Genomic DNA, 18,794 nt, shown 5'->3' on the forward strand with positions numbered 1-18,794 from the left:
AAATGTCTTTCATTTAAAGCGTGAACCTTGTGGCTTCGTTCTTTTAGTAAATACTTGGGTTTAGAGATTTTAGAATGATGTTACGGGTTTCTACCTAAATCATAAATGACACCAAAGATTAAGGCCATGATATGTGGAGGTGCTGGCGTTGGACAAGGTCAGAAATCACACAACGCCAGGTCACAGTCCAACAGGTTTATTTGAAATCACAAGCTTTGGGAGCGCTGCCCCTTCGTCAGGTGAAGTGTGCAGAAACTTGAAGTCTGTGTCGATATGCACGATCTGCCTGGAGATCCTCTGCACTTTGAGCCAGCTGTTGATGGTGTCAGTGGTAGCCATGATGTGGAGGGGCTGGTGTTTGACTGGGGTGGAGAAGGTCAGAAGTCATACGACACCAGGTCACTTCATCTGGTGAAGGGGCAGCGCTCCAAAAGCTTGTGATTTCAAATAAACCTGTTGGACAATAACTTGGTGTCGTGTGACTTCTGACCTTGACCAAAGATTAAAGTTAAAGTTAATTTTCCAGTTAACTGAAACGTTGAATGTAATATATAATTCACCATTTACTGCTTTATCCACTTTTGTTTAACATCAGTGATTCCGTTATCCTGATCTCTTCTGGATCCATTACTCCCTGAGTGGATCACGTTCCACTGATTATAATCTCACTGCAACATCTCACTCACATAGTCTTTACAGATGTTGGAGCATTAATAGGGAGTTTTATGTGGTTTTTAACTGTGCTGGATGTCACAACATTGTCTAAGTATGAGCACACTGCACACAATTGTTCTCTGACTCTGGCCTTTGCACATTTTTCACTTCCCCTTTACCCTACCATTGGTGGCAGAACTTTTGGCTCTCTTGGTTGAAACTTCCAGATCCCCTTCTTAAATCTGCCCATCTCTGCTCTTGCCTCTGATTCCTTTAAAAAGCCTACCAATTGATCCAGTTTCTCGGGAACCCCCACCTCAACCCTAACTTCTCCCTTTGTGGTCTGTTTTTTCATGTGTGAAATGCCTTGAGATATTGCTTGTAAGTGAAAGGCGCTAGTTAAATTAAACTTGTTTTCTTGCTATCCACTTGTACTTTCCTTCTGAGTGAGTCCATTCCCTTTGTCCCCACTACAGATTTTCTGGCCACCCCTGAGGAACCTCTTCATCCCAGTCTTTCTAAACTGCTGGCTGGCCAAGCATGTGTTGGAGAACATGATAGTAAGTGACACTGAATCGATTTTTCTGAATTCTACTTCCTTCCAAGGACTGCATTTACATTTTCGAATCGCAAGGTAAACCCAGGATTACATTTTTGAAGGATGTTCACCAGAAAAACATGGTGTCAGGAACAACTTCAGGATTGCAAAGTTTGCATCACCAAATCTTAAAAAAAAACTTCAAATAAAAAAAAAGACGTTGGTCATACACAACATTCAAAAAGCAGAAAGTCTGGCCAAAAGTTTGGGAGTAGGCGTTTCATTAGAATCCACCTCCAGCCCTGTATTTGTGGTTTCTCTTTCCTGATGAACATATAATTGTTGGAAATGACACAAGTTGACCCTGGTACAGAAAGGATATTATTAAGCTGGAGAGGGTTCAGAACGGATTTGCCAGGATGTTGCTGGGTATGGAAGGTTTGAGTTATAAAGAAAGGTTGGATAGGCTGGGACTGTTTTTACTGGGGCCTAGAAGGTTGAGAGGTGACCTTATAGTGGTTGAGAAAATCAAGAGGGGTATAGATAGAATAAATGGTAGGATGTTGGATTTCAAGACTAGGGGGCAGAATTTACCGTGAGAGGAGAGAGATTTAAAAAAGGCATGAGGGGCAATTTTTTTACACAGCGTGTGGTTCACTTGTGGAATGAACTTCCTGAGGAAGTGGTGGATGTGGACACAGGCACAGTGTTTAAAAGACACTTTGATAAATACATGAGTAGGAAAGGGTTGGAGGGATATGGCCAGGAGCAGGCAGATGGGACTAGTTTAGTTTGGGATTATGTTCAGCATGGTCTGGTTGGACTGAAGGGTCTCTTTCCATGCTGGATGACTTTATGACTCTATAATAAGCACTGTTCAAAGGATCAAGATTGGTTTGCCTAAGCAGAGGGCGGGGGTCCTGGGATTGGCAGGAGGAGAGTGAGGACATAAACAATTTGATCACAGACATGGAAGGCTAATTTGTAGTCAATTACATCTTGTAATGAAAGCCCTTTCAGATTAGCTATCTAACTACTGATGAATATCAGGGAGATAATGAGTCATAAATACCTAGGCAACTTCATATCCTAAAGTGGGAACAGAGCTGTATACATGATACTGGCTATTATATTTCTTCTGTCCAACTGTTGTCACTTGCTAATCTTTCCCTTTCTCGAAACTGTAGCTTGATAGCAAGTCATCTTCATGAGAATCCATTAATTTCTGAAGCAATACGACAGAGCAGAGATTATCAACATTTTAAACATATCTAAAGAAGGCCATGAGATTGAAAAACATAAGTTTCTTAGTGGACTTGATGAGAGAGATGTAGAGGGGTTGTGGGACAGTCAAAGTATATGATCACAGAGTAAGGGCAGTTAGGACAGAAAAGAAGGGGAATTTCCTCTCTTGCAGGGCAGTGAATCTGTGGAATACTGTACCATAGAGTACTGTTGAGGCTGGGTTGTTAAGTCTATTCAATGCTGAGATGGACAGATTTTTAACCAGCAAGACAATCAAGGGTTGTAGGGGAAGGCAGGAAAGTAGAGTTGAGGATTATCAGATTAGCCATGGCTGAACAGACTAAATGGGCCAAATGGCCTACTTCTGATCCTATGTTTTATTCCTTTTCCATCACTTATGTCCAAAGCAGCTTGTGGTGACTCTATGTCAGGTATAACCACTTCAGCTTGGAGGGGAGGAAGAAGTGAGGAGTGGCGTTCTACAGAATTTTACAAAGTATTATAAGTTTCACTAATCAAAGGCAGGTTGAGAAATCACTGGCCCATGAACCTCAAGGGCAGGCTGCCACTGTACTGCAGCTCTGAGGGAGTGCTGCAGTGTTGGAGTTGGTTCATAATCCAGAAATCTCATCATTAACTAAAGGCAGGTGCACCTAGAGGCACCTTCACTCAAAGCCTGGATCCCCAATGTTTCCTGGCACAGCATCAAGTGCCATAAGGTCACAGTTATACTGATTGCGGTGTGTAAGAACCTCAGGGTTGATTAGTAAAGGTTGTAGGCCGTCACTTTAAAGCAAAACAATGAAGTCACTTCTCAGGAGGAAGATTATTATTTACATTTTGAAAAATACAGCTCCTGGGAGCTGGCTAAAACTTATTCACTAGTGGATAACAATTTCTCGTTTGTGTTTGCAATTTCTAACAGAAGTTTCTTTCTCTCTAGAATGACTTGCATAGAGCCATTCAGAGGACGCAGTCTGCTATGTTTAACCAAGTCTTAATATTGATTTGTACGCTACTCTGTCTTGTGTTTACTGGGTGAGTTCTTTATAAATCATTTAAGTATTGGATACACTTTTAGATATATTAATTCCTGAGATTTCCTTCTCATTACGCCTGCTGTCATAGATGTTGATAGTACTTAAAGGGGACTACTAAAGTCTTACCAATTCCTCTAACACTTCGAATAACCAAATGCAGCAATTCCTGCTCCATGGTACTTCCACCAGTGGCGGCACTCTAAGGTGAGTGTTGTGGCTCTTCCTGCAAAATTCTCCAGTTGCAATCAGCTCCACTCAAAGACATTGCACTGATCGTTCTGAGTGCCAAAACAACCAATAAAATGGCAAGAAAAAAACCCCAAAGAGCTGTGGGGTGGTGGAAATCAGAAGCAAAAACAGAATTTGCTGGAAAAACTCAACTGGTCTGGCATCATTTGTGGAGAGAGAAAGCAGAGTTAACATTTCAGGCCCAGTGGTCCTTCTTCAAAATGGCTACCAGCACATAGACACAGACACAGCCATTGATGTCAGCTGGCCATGATATGCTCCATGCGTGCACTGCTAACATCACCACGTTCCATGTGCAGTGATGTCAGCACCAGCACACAATTAGACTGCCCCACCTTTCTTTTACGTTGATCTTTGTGAGAGGCAGCAGCTCAAAGAGACATCATTTTACTGACTTGTCCACGAGCAATTCCATGGGAGATTCACTCAGAAATTGTATGCGTTTTGAGGGCTGTTCTGGCACAGAAGTAGTGGCCCTGCCTCTGAGATGGAGGCTTCAGGTTCACGTCTTACCTGCAAAGTGAGAGAGTCATAGAACCCCTACAGTGCAGAAACAGGCCGTTTGGTTCATCAAGTCTGCATCGACTCTTCCAAGAGCATCCCACCCAAACCCAGACCCCGACCCAATCCCAAACTTATCATTTATCATGTCATAACATTCCTGAAAAGATTGATGGAAAAAAAAATCTGTTGTGCATATATATATTAGCTGTGGACCCCTGAAACTGAACTGCAGGCAACATAGCTTTCAGGGATTTTCATTTATTAAGTAATGGAGGATATTATTCCTATGAAACAGTCATTGTCAACCATTTAATTCCAGCTCTGTGCTTAATAGAATTATTTTAGCGCTGCGAGTATATTTATTCGTTGCGATTTGTATGTGAAGAGTTTGCTGATTGCTTTTTGTTAAATAAAAGAACAGTACGATGTGAAATGTTTGAATAAAAACAACACTGGCAGATTGCTCATGTAGTGAGCCATTGTATTGCCTGATGAGATATTAGGAAGCAAAGGTCCTGGGTTTGCCATCACAGACAGAAGGGGCTGAATGGCCTCTTTCTGCACAGTGACAATTCTGTGATTCTGTTTCACTTTTCACCTGTGCTGAGTTATTGTGTGTGTCATTGGTAACATGTAAGTTTCTGATTAGTTTGAGTCTTAGGGATAAGAAACGCTACCATTCTTTCTCCTGATTTGTGTCCATTGCCCTTTCCCACCCTGTGTGGATGTCAGATAAGGATGACATTTTAGTAAAAGAGGAAAATGCTGGAAATGTTCACCGTTTTTGGCAGCATTGAGTCATTGTGGCACTGACGGAGACAATTCTGCCCTTGAGTGCATGCTGGCTCTCTATAGAACAGTTCAGTCTGTCTCATTGCCCCTGCTCTGTCCGAGGAGCCCTGTGAGTTTATTTCTCTCAAGTCACCATCCAGTTTCATTTTGAAATCATTAATCATCTCCTGTTCTGCTAACCTTGTAGACAGTGAGAGTCAGGTAATTATCACTGCATTGAAAATTTTCTTCGTCAGATTCCCAAGCTCCCCACCCAGCCCCTCCCCCACCCCCTCCATACTTTTTGCTCAAAATCTTACATTAGTGTCTTCCTTGTCCTTGGATCATGGGAGCTTGTTTTCTTTATTGACTTTATCTAAAATTGCCATGATCCTCTGTCAAGGAGAACAACCCCAATTTGTCTAAGAGAACATTTTTGCTGAAATACCTCGTCCCTGAATCCATTGTGGGGATCTTTTTTCTGCATAAGGCAGTTAGTATCTGAGAGGATCAACTGATATCACAAGACAAGAGTTATGAGTTGTCCCTGGGAGCAATGAGAAAAGTTACAGAGAGTTCTCCATCTGTTCTCTAAGAGTTGTGTGGTGTGTCCTGACCAGATCTTCAATGATTGCTTTTAGTGTTAACAGCATGTAGCTATAGCAGTAATGTGTATGTTCAGCCTGATGTCTGACAATTGACAATCACTTATCTTAGATGTAATGTACTAGTTACTCTATGATTGTAACAAACATATTTACTGTGTCATCAAGACTGAGCCTATCATAGGGTGGCACAGTGGTTAGTACCGCTGCTTCACAGCACTAGGAACCCAGGTTCGATTCCAGTTTCGGGCAATTGTCTGTGTGGAGTTTGCACATTCTCCTTGTGTCTGCGTGGGTTTCCTTCCACAGCCCAAAGATGTGCAGGTTAAGTAGATTGGCCATGCTAAATTGCCTATAGTATCCATTGATGTGCAGGCTTGATGGAATAACCTTGGGAAATACAGGGTTTCAGTGATGGAGTGGGTCTGGGTGGAATGCTCTTCAGAGGGTCAGTGTGGACTCGATGGGCCAAATGGCCTGCTCCCACACTGTAGGCATTCTATGATTCTGCCAAATATATTGTGTGGGTGTCTTTCGTCACTTGGTATCAGAACTCGACATACCAGGAGGAAGAAATGTTGCCAGCAAATCTACCCTTTTTAAACAGGATTATATGATTTCTCTGCACCCTGTCCAAGATCCTCATGCCCATCCTTCCTAAAGTATGGCAACCAGAACTGGACATAATACTCTAGCAGTGGCCTAACCAGCATCTGCGGTGAGAGATACAGAGTCAGCATTTCAGGTCAGTGACTTTTGATCAGAGCTCTTCCAAGGATAGGTGATTGACCTGAGTCATTAGCTGTGTTTTTCTCTCTCCCCAAATGCAGCCAGTACGTCCAGAATTCTCTGTCTTATTTCAAATGCCCAGCATCTACAGTATTTTGCTTTAATGAAAATATCATTGGACTTGGTGGCAATACCTTGCAATACCCTCCATCAATGTCAGCAAAATGAAGGAGCTGATCAGTGACTTCAGGAAGCTGATTGGAGGGCACACATCATTAGTGCTGAGGTGGAGATGTTAAGAGTGTCAAATTCCCGGGAACAATGATCACCAACAATTTGTCTTGGTCCATCCACGTTAACAATATGTTCAAGAAAGCACAATGCCTCTACTTCCTCAGGAGGCTAAGAAAATTTGGCATGTCCATAAAGACTCTTACCAATTTTTAAAGTTGCATCAGAGAAAGCATCCTATCTAGGTGCATAACAGTGTGGTATGGCAACAAGAAAGTACAGGCAGTTGTGAATACATCCCAGTCCATCGCGCAAACCAGCCTCCCATCCATTGACTCCATCTATACTTCTTTAGGAAGAGCAACCAACATAATCAAAGATCCCTCCCACCCCGGTTATACTCTCTTCCACCTTCTTCCATTGGGCAGAAGATATGAAAGTTTGTATACACATATAAACAGATTCAAGAATAGCTTCTTCCCCACTGTTATCAGACTTTTGAATGGACTTCTTAAATGAAATTGTTGATTTCTCTCTACACCTTCTTGGCAGTTGTAACCAGCATACCACAGCTTCAAGAGGGTTGGGGGGCAGAGGTGAGGGTAGTGGTCATCATTAAGAGAAGGTGCTGGGGAAGCTGAAAGGTCTGAAGGTGGATAAATGCTGCTGGTGATGCAAAGTACCTAATCAGTTCCTCCACCATTTCTTTATTCTCCATTTTTCCCAGGATAGGGGAATCGAAAACTAGAGGGCATCGGCTTAAGGTGAGAGGGGAAAGATTCAAAAGGTACCTGAGGGGCAACTTCTTCACACTGAGAGTGGTTCATATACAGAATGAGCTGCCAGAGGAAGTGGTAGACACAGGTAGAGTTACAACATTTAAAAGGCATTTGGAATAGGAAAGGATGAGAGGGATATGGGCCAAATGCAGGTGAGTGGGACGAGTTTAGTGCAAACTTTGTCGGCATGGAAGAGTTTGACCAAAGGGTCTGTTTCCACGCTGTATCGCTCTATGGCTCTATACTGCTTCTCCGGCCTTATTTTCCAATGTCCACCCTTGCTTCTCTCTTACTTTTTAGGTATCTAAAAAGCACTTGCAATCTTCTTTTACATTAGTAGTTCATTTAATTTCGAATTTCATTTTCTCCTCACTAACATCCCACCTCCACTACTGCTTTTTTCAATTATCCTCTGCTGGTTTTTAAAGGCTTCCCAATCCTCTGGCTTCCCACTAATGTTCACCACATTGTATGCTTTTCCTTTTGCTTTTATGTTGTCTCTGATTTCCCTTTTCAGTCATGGTTGCTTCATCTTCCCCTTAGTATGTTTCTTCTTCCTTGGAATGAATTTCTGCTGCACCTTCCAAATTACTCCCAGGACCTTCTGCTCCATCATCTTCCCTGCTAGACTTCCCTTCCAAACAACTCTGGCCAGCTCCTCCCTCATGCCTTTTTAGTTATCTTTACTCAGTGGGATACCGTTACCTCTGATTCCAACTTCTCCCTCTCAAACTGCAGAATGAATTCTACCATATTATGGTAACTGGCCCCTATGGGGTTCCTTCATCTTAATGTTGCTAATTGGTGGATGAATGACCCAGACCAGATGGACTACACCCCAGAGTTCTGAAGGAATAGCTGAGGCGATTGTAGAAGCATTGGTGGTGATCTTTCAGGAATCACTGGAGTCAGGCAGGGTCCCAAAGGACAGGAAAATGGCTACTATAACACCCCTGTTTATAAAGGGAGGGAGGCAGAGGACAGGAAACTATAGGCTGATTATCCTGACCTTACAGAAACATACAGAATACTGAGAGACTTGGATAGAGTGCATGTGGAGAAGATGTTTCCAAAATGTAGGAGAGAATAGGACCTGAGGACACAGCCTCAGAGTGAAGGGAAGACCCTTCAGAACTGAGACGAGAAGGAATTTCTTCAGCCAGAGAGTGATTAATCTGAGGAACTCATTGCCACAGAAGGATGTGGAAGCCAAGTCATTGAGTGTATTTATGATATGGATAGAGAGGTTCTTGATTAGTAAGGGGATCAAGGATTATGGAGAGAAGGCAGGAGAATGGAGTTGAGAAACATATCATGATTGAATGGTGGAGCATACGCGATGGGCCAACTGACTGAATTCTGCTCCTATAAGTTATGGCCTGTGGACTATTCTCTGGATTTATACTGGAGGCACGGTTTGTGCCAATCTAACTGACAACGGTCTTGTCACCTCGTTGATGCTGAAATCCCACAGCAACAATAACCTAGAAGTCAATAAAAGCTTCTCAACCCAGTATGAGCGTTGAGGTCACTTTGATTAATGTATTCCCATGCAATACTAATTTCATGCTCAATTGATGAATCATTTAAAGCAGAGCACTGTACACTAACAGCAAATTATCAACAAATCAAATATTTATAATCCCTCTGTGAGTCACAGAAGCCTGGAATGTTATGAGCAGGAACAGTGCAGATTAATCCCATTGGCACTAAATTGCCGTTACAAAAACGAATGTACGACTGGGAATGCAGAGAAGCCCAGCATAATATTTACAAAGTCTAGTGGTTTAATGTATTTCCAAATGCAGTAAAGTATCGCAGATTATTACAAACCCGATGTAATTATGCCATAAGGCTGAAGCAAATCTTTCTAAGCCACAATATTATTAGTGACAAAATCTCAATTTTTTCAATTCTGCCCCTTCCACATTTGTCAGTATTTTGCAAGATGGTTAGGAAAGTGTTCAGGAGGATTCTCCAAGGCTGGCAGTGAGCAATGGGCAGTGTTTCTTTCCCTTACCCCCTCCATTCGAAGCTGAGTTGCAAGTGTGAGTCATGTCAATGGTGTATCAAAAGGTATTCCTTTTTCGCTGACACAGCACAAATCAAAGCTAATTTACAACTGGTCTTGCAGCAGGAAGTCTGCATTATCCTACATAGCTTCCAAGCAAAGAGCCAGCTCTCATATCTGCTTCCAGGTAAAATATTGCAGATGCTGGGAAGCTGAAACAAACACAGAGAAGGCTGGAGAAACTCAAGCAGCATCCAGCAAGAGTGAAATACAGTCATCATTTCAAGTCTGGTGTGACTCTTCTTTAGAAAGATCTTTAGGACTCAAGAATTCTGGTGAAGAATCATTCTGCACTTAAAACATTACTACTGTTTCTTTCTTCACAAATGCTGCCTGACCTGCTGAGTTTTTCCACATTCTCTGTGTTTGTGCAGTATGTGCTTGCTTTATTGAAGTCTCTGGGCTGAGAAAAAGACAGATAAAATGGAAACCAGCAAACAACAATAATTTATATTTGTATAACACCTTTAACATAACAAAATGACCTCATGCAATTCACAGGGGCATTTGAAACTGAAATATGAGACTAAGATATGAGGTCAGATAACCAGATGCTTGATCAAATGAGTAGATGTTAAGGAGTGACTCATAGGATTAGAGAGAATACCCCAGAGCTTGAGGCCTAGGCAGTGAAAGCACAGCCCCTAATAGTACGATGATTAAAATTGATGATGCCCAAGGCCAGTGTTAGAGATGTCCAGAGATTTCTGAGGGTTATAGAGCTGGAAGAGGTTTCAGAGATAGAGAAAGACCTCGAGGGATTTGCAAACTAGACTGAGAATCTTAAAGTCAAAATTTGGTTTCACTAGGAGCTAATATGGTTGGCAGCACTGGGGGTGATAGTTGAACAAGACTTGCTGCAAGGTGAGACATGGCCACAAAGATTTTGGTTGATCTATAGGTTATAGAATGTGAGAGACTACTCAGGAGTGCATTGGATTGGTCAAATCTCGAGGTAATGGAAATGGAAATATTCAGAAGGTCAGGCAGCATCTATGGAGAGTTCATGGATTGTGGTTTCCCTTGGGTTTTGGGATCCTATGTCAAGAACTAAAGAGGATCCTGAGCTAGTACTAAGCAGCAGCAAGACCAACTCAACAATCACCCCAAAAAAAGTCTCCTAATCAGCTGTCCCCAATCTTGCCATCCAATTAAACCCAACTTGATGTGTACCCTATGATCTTTTGCTGGTTAGAAACACAGGGGACAAAATTGTGATTGATATCATTTGGGTGATGTGGATGTCAATTAGGAACCAACACATCCATTCTCATCATCCTGGGTGTTAATATTGATCAGAAACCTAATTGGACTACTTATGTAAATATGTCGACACCAAGAGAGGGCCAGAGGCTGGGAATTCAGCAGAAAGTAACTCACAGCCAGCGTCCCCAAAGCCTGTCCTTCACAGTACACATGTCAGAAATGTGATGAATAGTAAAAACTGCAAGAACTGCAGATGCTGTAAATCAGGAGTTGCTGGAAAAGCTCAGCAAGTCTGGCAGCATCTGTGAAGAAAAAGTGAGAGTTAACATTTCAGGTCAAGTGACCCTGCCTCAGAACTCCCCCGTTCAGGAAGCTTGAAGTCATCCAGGGCCAAGCAGCCTGCTTGATTGGCGCCCCATCCCACTACCTTCAACATTCACTCCCTCCACCACCAAAGCGCAGTGGCTACAGTAAATACAATCTGCAGGACACACTGCCTCAATTCCTCAAGACTCTTTCGACAGCTCTCTCCTAACCTGTGGCAACTAGAAGGACAGGGGCAGCAGCTACATGGGAACCACCACTTGCAAATTCCCCTCCAAGCCACTCGCCATCTGACATGGGACTGTCACTGCTGTCCCTTCACTGTCGCTGGATCAAAATCTTCCAATTCCCTTCCTTACAGCATTGCAGATGTAGCTACACCTCGCAGACAGCAATCATTCGAGAAGGTGACTCACCACAGCCTTCTCACGGGCAGTTAGGATTCAGCAAGACCCTGCCAGAGATGACCCCATTCTGTGAAAGTATAATTTTTTTTTAATGTTTGATTCATGGTCAAACTGCAGAATGTCAGGTGGTATTGTATCACCACTTCTTACGCACTGCTCCTGGTAGGCAGTTTTATCGATGTCAACGAAACCAATAATGAGACGGAAAACTAATTAGACACTGGTTATTTTTTGCTGCAGACCCCAATAAACATTTCTGTCGCATTGCGTCAGAAAAGCAACCATGTTTCTTTGCGCATGATTTGATGACAATGTTGTAAATGCCACATCCATTTGTAGAGCACTTTCTCTCCCTGCATTAGCAAGAATGCTCTGTTAAGTGCTGAAGTACATATTAAGGTACAGTATTTTATATCGATGACTCATATTGCACTGCTGTGATCATTACGTTGACTGTAAAAGAAATGCCATAGGATGTCCACATCAGAAGTTTGGAACACACTTGAGCTAGAATGATTATATAGTCCTTCTGATGGTAAGGCCTGTACTCCTCGTTTTTATAATATATGGGGATTGTTACTTCTTGTCCCAGACATGAGCAAGCTGGGGAGAGAGGGGAAGAAAATAAGTATGTCAGCTTGCGATTTGAACTTTAATTGGAGCTCTTGTTATTCATGAACTTTGTAACTGTAGAGGAGATGTGAAGAAAACTTTTTTTTAACCCAGAGGGTGGTGGGAATCTGGAACTCACTGCCTGTAAGGGTGGGAGAGGAGAAAACCCTCATCACATTGATGTATTTAGATGTGTTATTGTGATGTCAAGGTATACAAGGTTATGGAACAACTGCTGGAAAATGGGATTAAAATATTTAAGTGGTTGTTTTCGACGACGGGCTGAAAGGCCCTTTTCTATCCTCCATGACTCTATGACCCTAACTCCTGCCAAACAGGAAATGTAATCAGGAAGTCGTTTTACCACATCAGCAACTGGTAGGCCTCTGGTTTCTCACACTGTGTAGGTCCTTGCATGTTCTGAAATATCACCACTCACCTGCGACCCTCTCCCTTTGCCGTTATTCCCAGGAAGTGGGAAGCCTGTGAAATTCTCTGCCAGAGAAAGCAGTTGAGGCCAAACCGTGGAATATTTTCAAGAAGAAGTTAGATACAGTTCTTGGGGCTAAAGGCATCAAAGGATATTGGGAGAATGTGGGAACAGGGTACTGAGTTGGATGGTGCAGCAGGCTTGATGGGCTGAATGGCCTACTCCTGTTCCTATATTCTATGTTTCTCCTTGTAACCCCAACCTGGTACCCACCCCGCCTCACCGTAACTACGGAACAGAGCAGTTTGAGAGAGACAGGGGAAGGGAGCATTTGAGATGGAATGAGACTGCGTTTGAGGAAGCTGCAATGCGAAGCATGAGGGAGGGAGGAACAGGAAGGTGGAGTGGAGTGACATGATGGCATGGAAAGAGGTCACAAGGGAAGATATGATGGAGGTCTAACAGGAGGCAGTGAGAGAAACTCGTGAGAGGTCACGATTAATGACGGTGAAGGGCATGGGGGTGTTAAATTTATCATTACAAAATTTCCACATACCCGTCTTTGAAAGAGGAAAAGTAAAGGCTGATTTAAGGGAGAAAGGTTGAACAAGCCAGGCCTGTACCTGATGGAGTTTGGAAGAAGGAGAGCTGATCTTGTTGAATCAAATATGATCCTGAGGGGACTTGATAGAATGGATGCTTTTTTTACTTTATACACTTGTGGGACATTGTGGCTGGGCCAGTATTTATTGCCCGTCCCTAGTTGCCCTTTGAGAAGGTGGTGGTGAGCTGCCTTCTTGAACTGCTGCAGTCCACCTGCTGTGGGTTGACCCACAATGCCATTAGGGAGGGAATTCCAGGATTTTGACCCAGCGACTAAAACAGAAGTCGCTGGAAAAGCTCAGCTGGTCTGGCAGCATCTCTGAAGAAAAAATCAGTTAACGTTTCGGATCTGGTGACCCTTCCTCGGAAGGGTCCCAGTGACACTGAAGAAACGGTGATATATTCCCAAGTCAGAATGGTGAGTATCTTGGGGGGGAGCTTAAAGGTGGTGGTGTTCCCATGTATTTGCTGTTCTTGTCCTTCTTAATGGAAGTGGTCATTTGTTTGGAAGGTGCTGCCTATGTACCTTTGGTGAATTTCTGCAATGTATCTTGTAGATAGTACACACTACGGCTACTGAGTGTTGGTGCTGGAAAGAGTGAATGTTTATGGATGTGGTCCCAATTAAGCAGGTTCCTTTGTCCTGGATGGTGTCAAACTTCTTGAGTGTGTTGGAGCTACACTCATCCAGGCAAGTGGGGAGTGTTCCACCACACTGGGAAGATGTTACCTCTTGTGAGGAAGACCAGAGCTATGTGATGTCTCTTTTAAGACAGAGATGAGGAGAATTTTATTTCTGTCCGAGTTTTGTTTTGTCTGTGGAATTCTCTTGCCCAGAAAGCAGCAGAGGCTGCTTCATTATATTTGTTGAAGTCTGAGTTAAATGGGTTCTGATAGACGATGGAGTCAAGGGGTTATCGACTGGAGACAGGAGACTGAAGCGAGAGCACAGCCAAATCAATCATGACCTTATTGAATGGGAGGGTCAGACTCAGAAACTTGAATGGCCTACACCTGCTCCTAAGTTTTATTTCCTATGTACAAAAACATGCCCCTGCCCAAAACTAGACAACTACCAAACAAGGAGATAGGAGGGACTGCAGGTGCTAGAAGTCAGAGTCGATAAAATGTGGAGCTGGAGGAGCACAGCAGGTCAGACAGCATCTGAGGAGCAGGAAAGTCAATGTTTCAGGTCAGGACCCTTCATCAGGACTGAGGAGGGGGAAAGGAGCTCAGAAATAAATAGAGAGAGGAAGTTGGGGCTGGGGAAAGGTAGGTGGGATGGTGACAGACATGTGGATGCAGGTAGGGGGTTGTAAAGGTTGGTCAGTGAAAAGGGTGGGGCGGATAGGTGAGATGGAATGTGGTGTCAAGTCAGGGAGGCGGGGATGAGAAGGAGGGCTGGAACATAGGATGAGGCCGGGGCTGGGGAGATTTTGAAGCTGGTGAACTCTATGTTGAGACAACTGACGATTCTCGTTGCAGATTTGAGACATTTTCTCAAGAGTTGTGCAATTTATAAATTGATAAAACAGCTTTGTAAGTAACAGTTGTAAGTGTACATGTATCGATCTAACCCCACACCTTGTCATGGGCAATTGGAAATTCCTGTCAGAATGAGTGAATGCTTTTCAAAACAATGTATAGGTAAGAATAGATTAGTCACTTCAGCACTGGTTTGGAAGCTGTAATTATTCCATCCTATTTATTACAAATTGTATTTGAGACTTGATCTGCACTAACTTAAGTCAGAATTATAGATTTCATTCAGAAATTTCAAAGTTTATTGAACAAGTTGACAATTCACTACACAATTAGCAGAGAAAAAATAATTGCCAGATTTTGTTTGAAAGTGGTGTGCACTCCTAGACTCAGTCATGTTCAGCTCGGTTTTAACATTTTATTATCCATGCAGTTGCTGTAAGTATAAGCTATTAACTGTTAGGTCAAGGTAACTGGGCATCTGGAACCCAGTATAACAGGAGAAATAGAGTACATCGCCATATCACTGAGAACAAAGAAATAAATGGAGAGAAGGCTGAGATGGAGGATAAATTAGAGTGGGTGAATTCAATGCCAAATCAGATACAAAAAAGAAGAATAAAGTGAGGAAAACAATTATTGTACTTGGAGAAACAGAAGAAGGAAACAAAAAGAATTAAGAGGAGAAAACTAATTTAAAAACTAAGAGTTTTAAAATCTCCATAAAATTCTCAACTTGGAAGAATGATTTAGCAGAGAAATGAATTGTTCGTTTTCTGGGCCAGAGAGATTGCTTGGCTATTAGTGACAACTGCCATATCATTGAAAAGGTACTTACGCTGTTAATTAGTAGACTTAATTTTCTGTTGTGGGTTCAGTGGGAATTAATATGTGACTGTAGCAATTTTATGAAGCGTACAATAGGGTTAACGGCAAGATGAGATTTTGAGACTATAACTGGAAAGCTGTACAATTGGCCCAAAGACTTAGGAGTATCTCTCCCACATCACAAGTTGTTGGTTGAAGTTGGATGTGAATAATGCCATGCTTCAATCAGTTTTTAAGCAAAATCTGAGCTGTTAAAAAATCCTATCAGAGATAGTAGGAACTGCAGATGCTGGAGAATCCGAGACAACAAGGTGCAGAGCTGGATGAACACATCAGGCCAAGCAGCATCATAGGAGCAGAAAGGCTGACGTTTCGGGCCTAGACACTTGTGTTCATCCAGCTCTGCACCTTGTTAAAAAATCCTACTCACTTTAATTGTTCAGATTGAACTTCTGCAACTTTTACTGCAAACTATCTTATTTCAATTATAGGGCTACCTTGTACAACACTTTTCACATCCTCAGCACAGCCCAAACCATCTTACAGCTAATGAGATACTTTTGATGCTCTTTCGTACTGATGAGATATGACAGCAGTTAATTTGCACAGTTTGATGCTGACCAACGTTATTATCCCTGACAAGAGCACTGAATTTAAGTTCTGGCTTTGAGCCTGTAACTTTTTTAACAACTTGACATAGTATAAGATCCCAGGTACTTAATAAGAAAATAATGCCACAGGTTTCCTTGGTTTTGGAAAAAAATTAATAAATTTTACTATACCAAGTTTGCACAGTAATGCACTTAGCACAGTGCGGTGATGATATACATACATTACGTTACAACGTCCAATTAGAATCAACCTGAAATGAACATGGCAACAGAAACAATGTGCACATCAAATAACAAATGTGATCAAGACAGATCCCACAGATTTCTCACTTATGCCTGGGTGTAGTTTTGGACACTGTAGGTCACTAGATCTCATTAAAACTTTGCAAGGGATTCCAATTCTTCACCATTGAAGACTTAGCTTTGGACCCTCAAAAGATATACCGTCGTGGACTACCTCAATGACTGGATACATTCTGACAGGTCACTGTCTCAACTAGGACTGTGATCCCCTGAATTCGGGAAACTGCACTCTATCACCAATTCACATGCACAATATCGGCTAACCAAGACAGCTAACTTCACCAAGCTGGCACTGCCTGTGTGCTTCTCTGAACTCTAATCTTACTGAGCTGCACAAAGCAAATTCTGCTTTGGAATTCCTTTACTCTTACTCTCAGCTTCACTGAACTTATTAAAGGCAAAGTGATTTGTCTGATTCCCCAGAGCTCCTATGGCTTTTCCGGAGCCCTAACCCCAATCCTAGCTGTATTTATTGGATTTCTGGATTTCTCAGTAGTATCGTGTCTGCTACAGCAGCTCCTTTTCGAGATCCAACCTTACCTAGTCTGGCCTATATGTGACTCCAGACCCACAGCAATGTGGCTAACTCTGAACTGCCCTCAGGGCAATTAGGGATGGGCAATAAATGCTGCCTGGCCAGCAACGCCCTCATCCCATGAATGAATAAAAAGAAAAAAAAGATGGAACCTCCACTTCCTGCTCCTAGGTACCTGGCTGCCTAGCAGCCTGAAGGTAGCAATTTTCTCCTTTGACTGCCTCCATCTAATGGACAGTTGACCCTTGAACCATTTTAACTGTCCCTTGAACTGTTTTGAGTAACCTATTGCAAACTTCATAACAAACCCAGCACTTGTTCCTAGGCAGTATTGAATGCGACTAATATGAAAAAAAAACTAACAGAAACAGAAATTGCTGGAAAAGCTCAGCAGGTCTGGCAGCTTCCATGGAGAGAAATCAGAGTTGCCGTTTCAGGTCGGTGACCCTTCCTCAGACTGAGTTCAGAGGAAGGGTCACTGGACCCATAACATTAACCCTGATTTCTCTTCACAGATGCTGCCAGACCTGATGAACTTTTCCAGCAATTTCTGAGTTTGTTTCTGATTTCCAGCATCTGCAGTTCTTTGGTTTTTATAAAAAGCACTATGTTGGGTAAATACCATTTTAGACAAAACCTCAGTGTGCTAGCTGCCATGAAACACATTATCTTAGGAATTGTGACTTGTCTGTTCCTAGGGTTCCTTGTGTAAATTGGAATCCATGTTCCTGGTCTTTTTTTTAATGGGACGTGTGCGTCACTGGCTAGGACTGAATTTAATACCTGTCCTAAGTTGCCCTTGAGAAGGTTTTGGTGGTGAGCTGTTGTCTTGAACTGCTGCAGCTTATGTGTTGTAGTTTGACCCACAACTCTCTAACTATAGAGTCTGGTTGACTAAACAATAGTTGCATTGCTGCAATATTTACAGATTACAGGGCATGGCAATGGGGTTCACTCTCAGGGCAGACCTGACTTATTCTGTTATTTCTCTTCCCTTCCCTTCCCTGACCCTACCTCTTGCCTTATTTTCTATTATCTTTGATTTTCATATTTCCATTGGGATCCCAACAGGAATGACGTCCACTCTGAAGGTGGGGTCGCTTAGGTGCTGGGGGTTAGCTCTTGGTAATACTTTTCGTATTATTCTGTATCATGAACCAGCCATCCAGGCAACTGAGCTACCCAATCCATAGGGGGTGCTGGGAATTGTTTTGTAAAATGTATTTGAAATATGTTCTCTTGAATAGTGGTGAAAAGATTGGTTTATTTTATGTGAATTTGGACAACACGGTGGCTCAATGGTTAGCACTGCTGCATCACAGCACCAGGGACCCAGGTTCAATTCCACCCTTAGGTGACTGTCTGTGTGGGAGTTTGCACGTTCTCCCTGTGTCTGCATGGGTTTCCTCCCACAGTCCAAAGATGTGCAGGCTAGGTGGATTGGCCAAGTTAAATTGCCTGTAGTGTTCAGGGATGTGTAGATTAGGTGGATGGGTCTGGGTGGGATGCTCTGAGGGTTGGTGTGGACTTGTTGGGCCAAAGGGCCTGTTTCCCACTGTAGGGATTCTATTCTATTCTTCATAACATATTTTGTATAATCTTGTCAATTAATTTTCCATTCGTGTTTCTTGGATATGGTTGTCCTTGGACTCTAATAACAGCAGAACAGAGCTACCTTCAGGAAAGTTGAAGAGGGGGACCATTTATTTTAACTATTTAAAACAAAAAAAATAGGGTGCCCTTCAATGAAAATGTAGTAGCTTTGTAGGACTGCAGGACAAACAATGTTAAATTGCAAATTCTTTCCTTCAATTGAAGTGGCAGTAACCTTGTGATACCCTGCACGTCAAGCATCTTTCTGGTAAAAATGACTGGGAGCAAGTATCTGACATAATATAGTACCAGTTCTCTAATCTGAAAAAGAATCAAATGCATACACGTGTGTTGAAAAAACCCACCTCTACGCACCAATAAAGTGAAGATATTCAAATTCTGCAGTTGCAATTAAGCAGTTTCTTCCCAACCTCTCATATTTGT

At 42.5% G+C, this 18,794-nt stretch overlaps 1 protein-coding gene across 1 annotated transcript in view; it reads left to right on the forward strand.

Moving 5' to 3' along the window:
- The window catches only part of kcnt1b (potassium sodium-activated channel subfamily T member 1b), a 345,244-nt gene that overhangs the window by 204,034 nt on the left and 122,416 nt on the right, over window positions 1-18,794 (forward strand). The window contains 2 exon segments of the mRNA XM_048613616.1: window positions 1,131-1,214; window positions 3,381-3,475. Coding sequence (XP_048469573.1) covers window positions 1,131-1,214; window positions 3,381-3,475 — 179 coding nt within the window.

This window comes from Rhincodon typus, chromosome 28, assembly GCF_021869965.1.
Source record: "Rhincodon typus isolate 14 chromosome 28, sRhiTyp1.1, whole genome shotgun sequence".
NCBI classification, from domain to species: Eukaryota; Metazoa; Chordata; class Chondrichthyes; order Orectolobiformes; family Rhincodontidae; genus Rhincodon; species Rhincodon typus.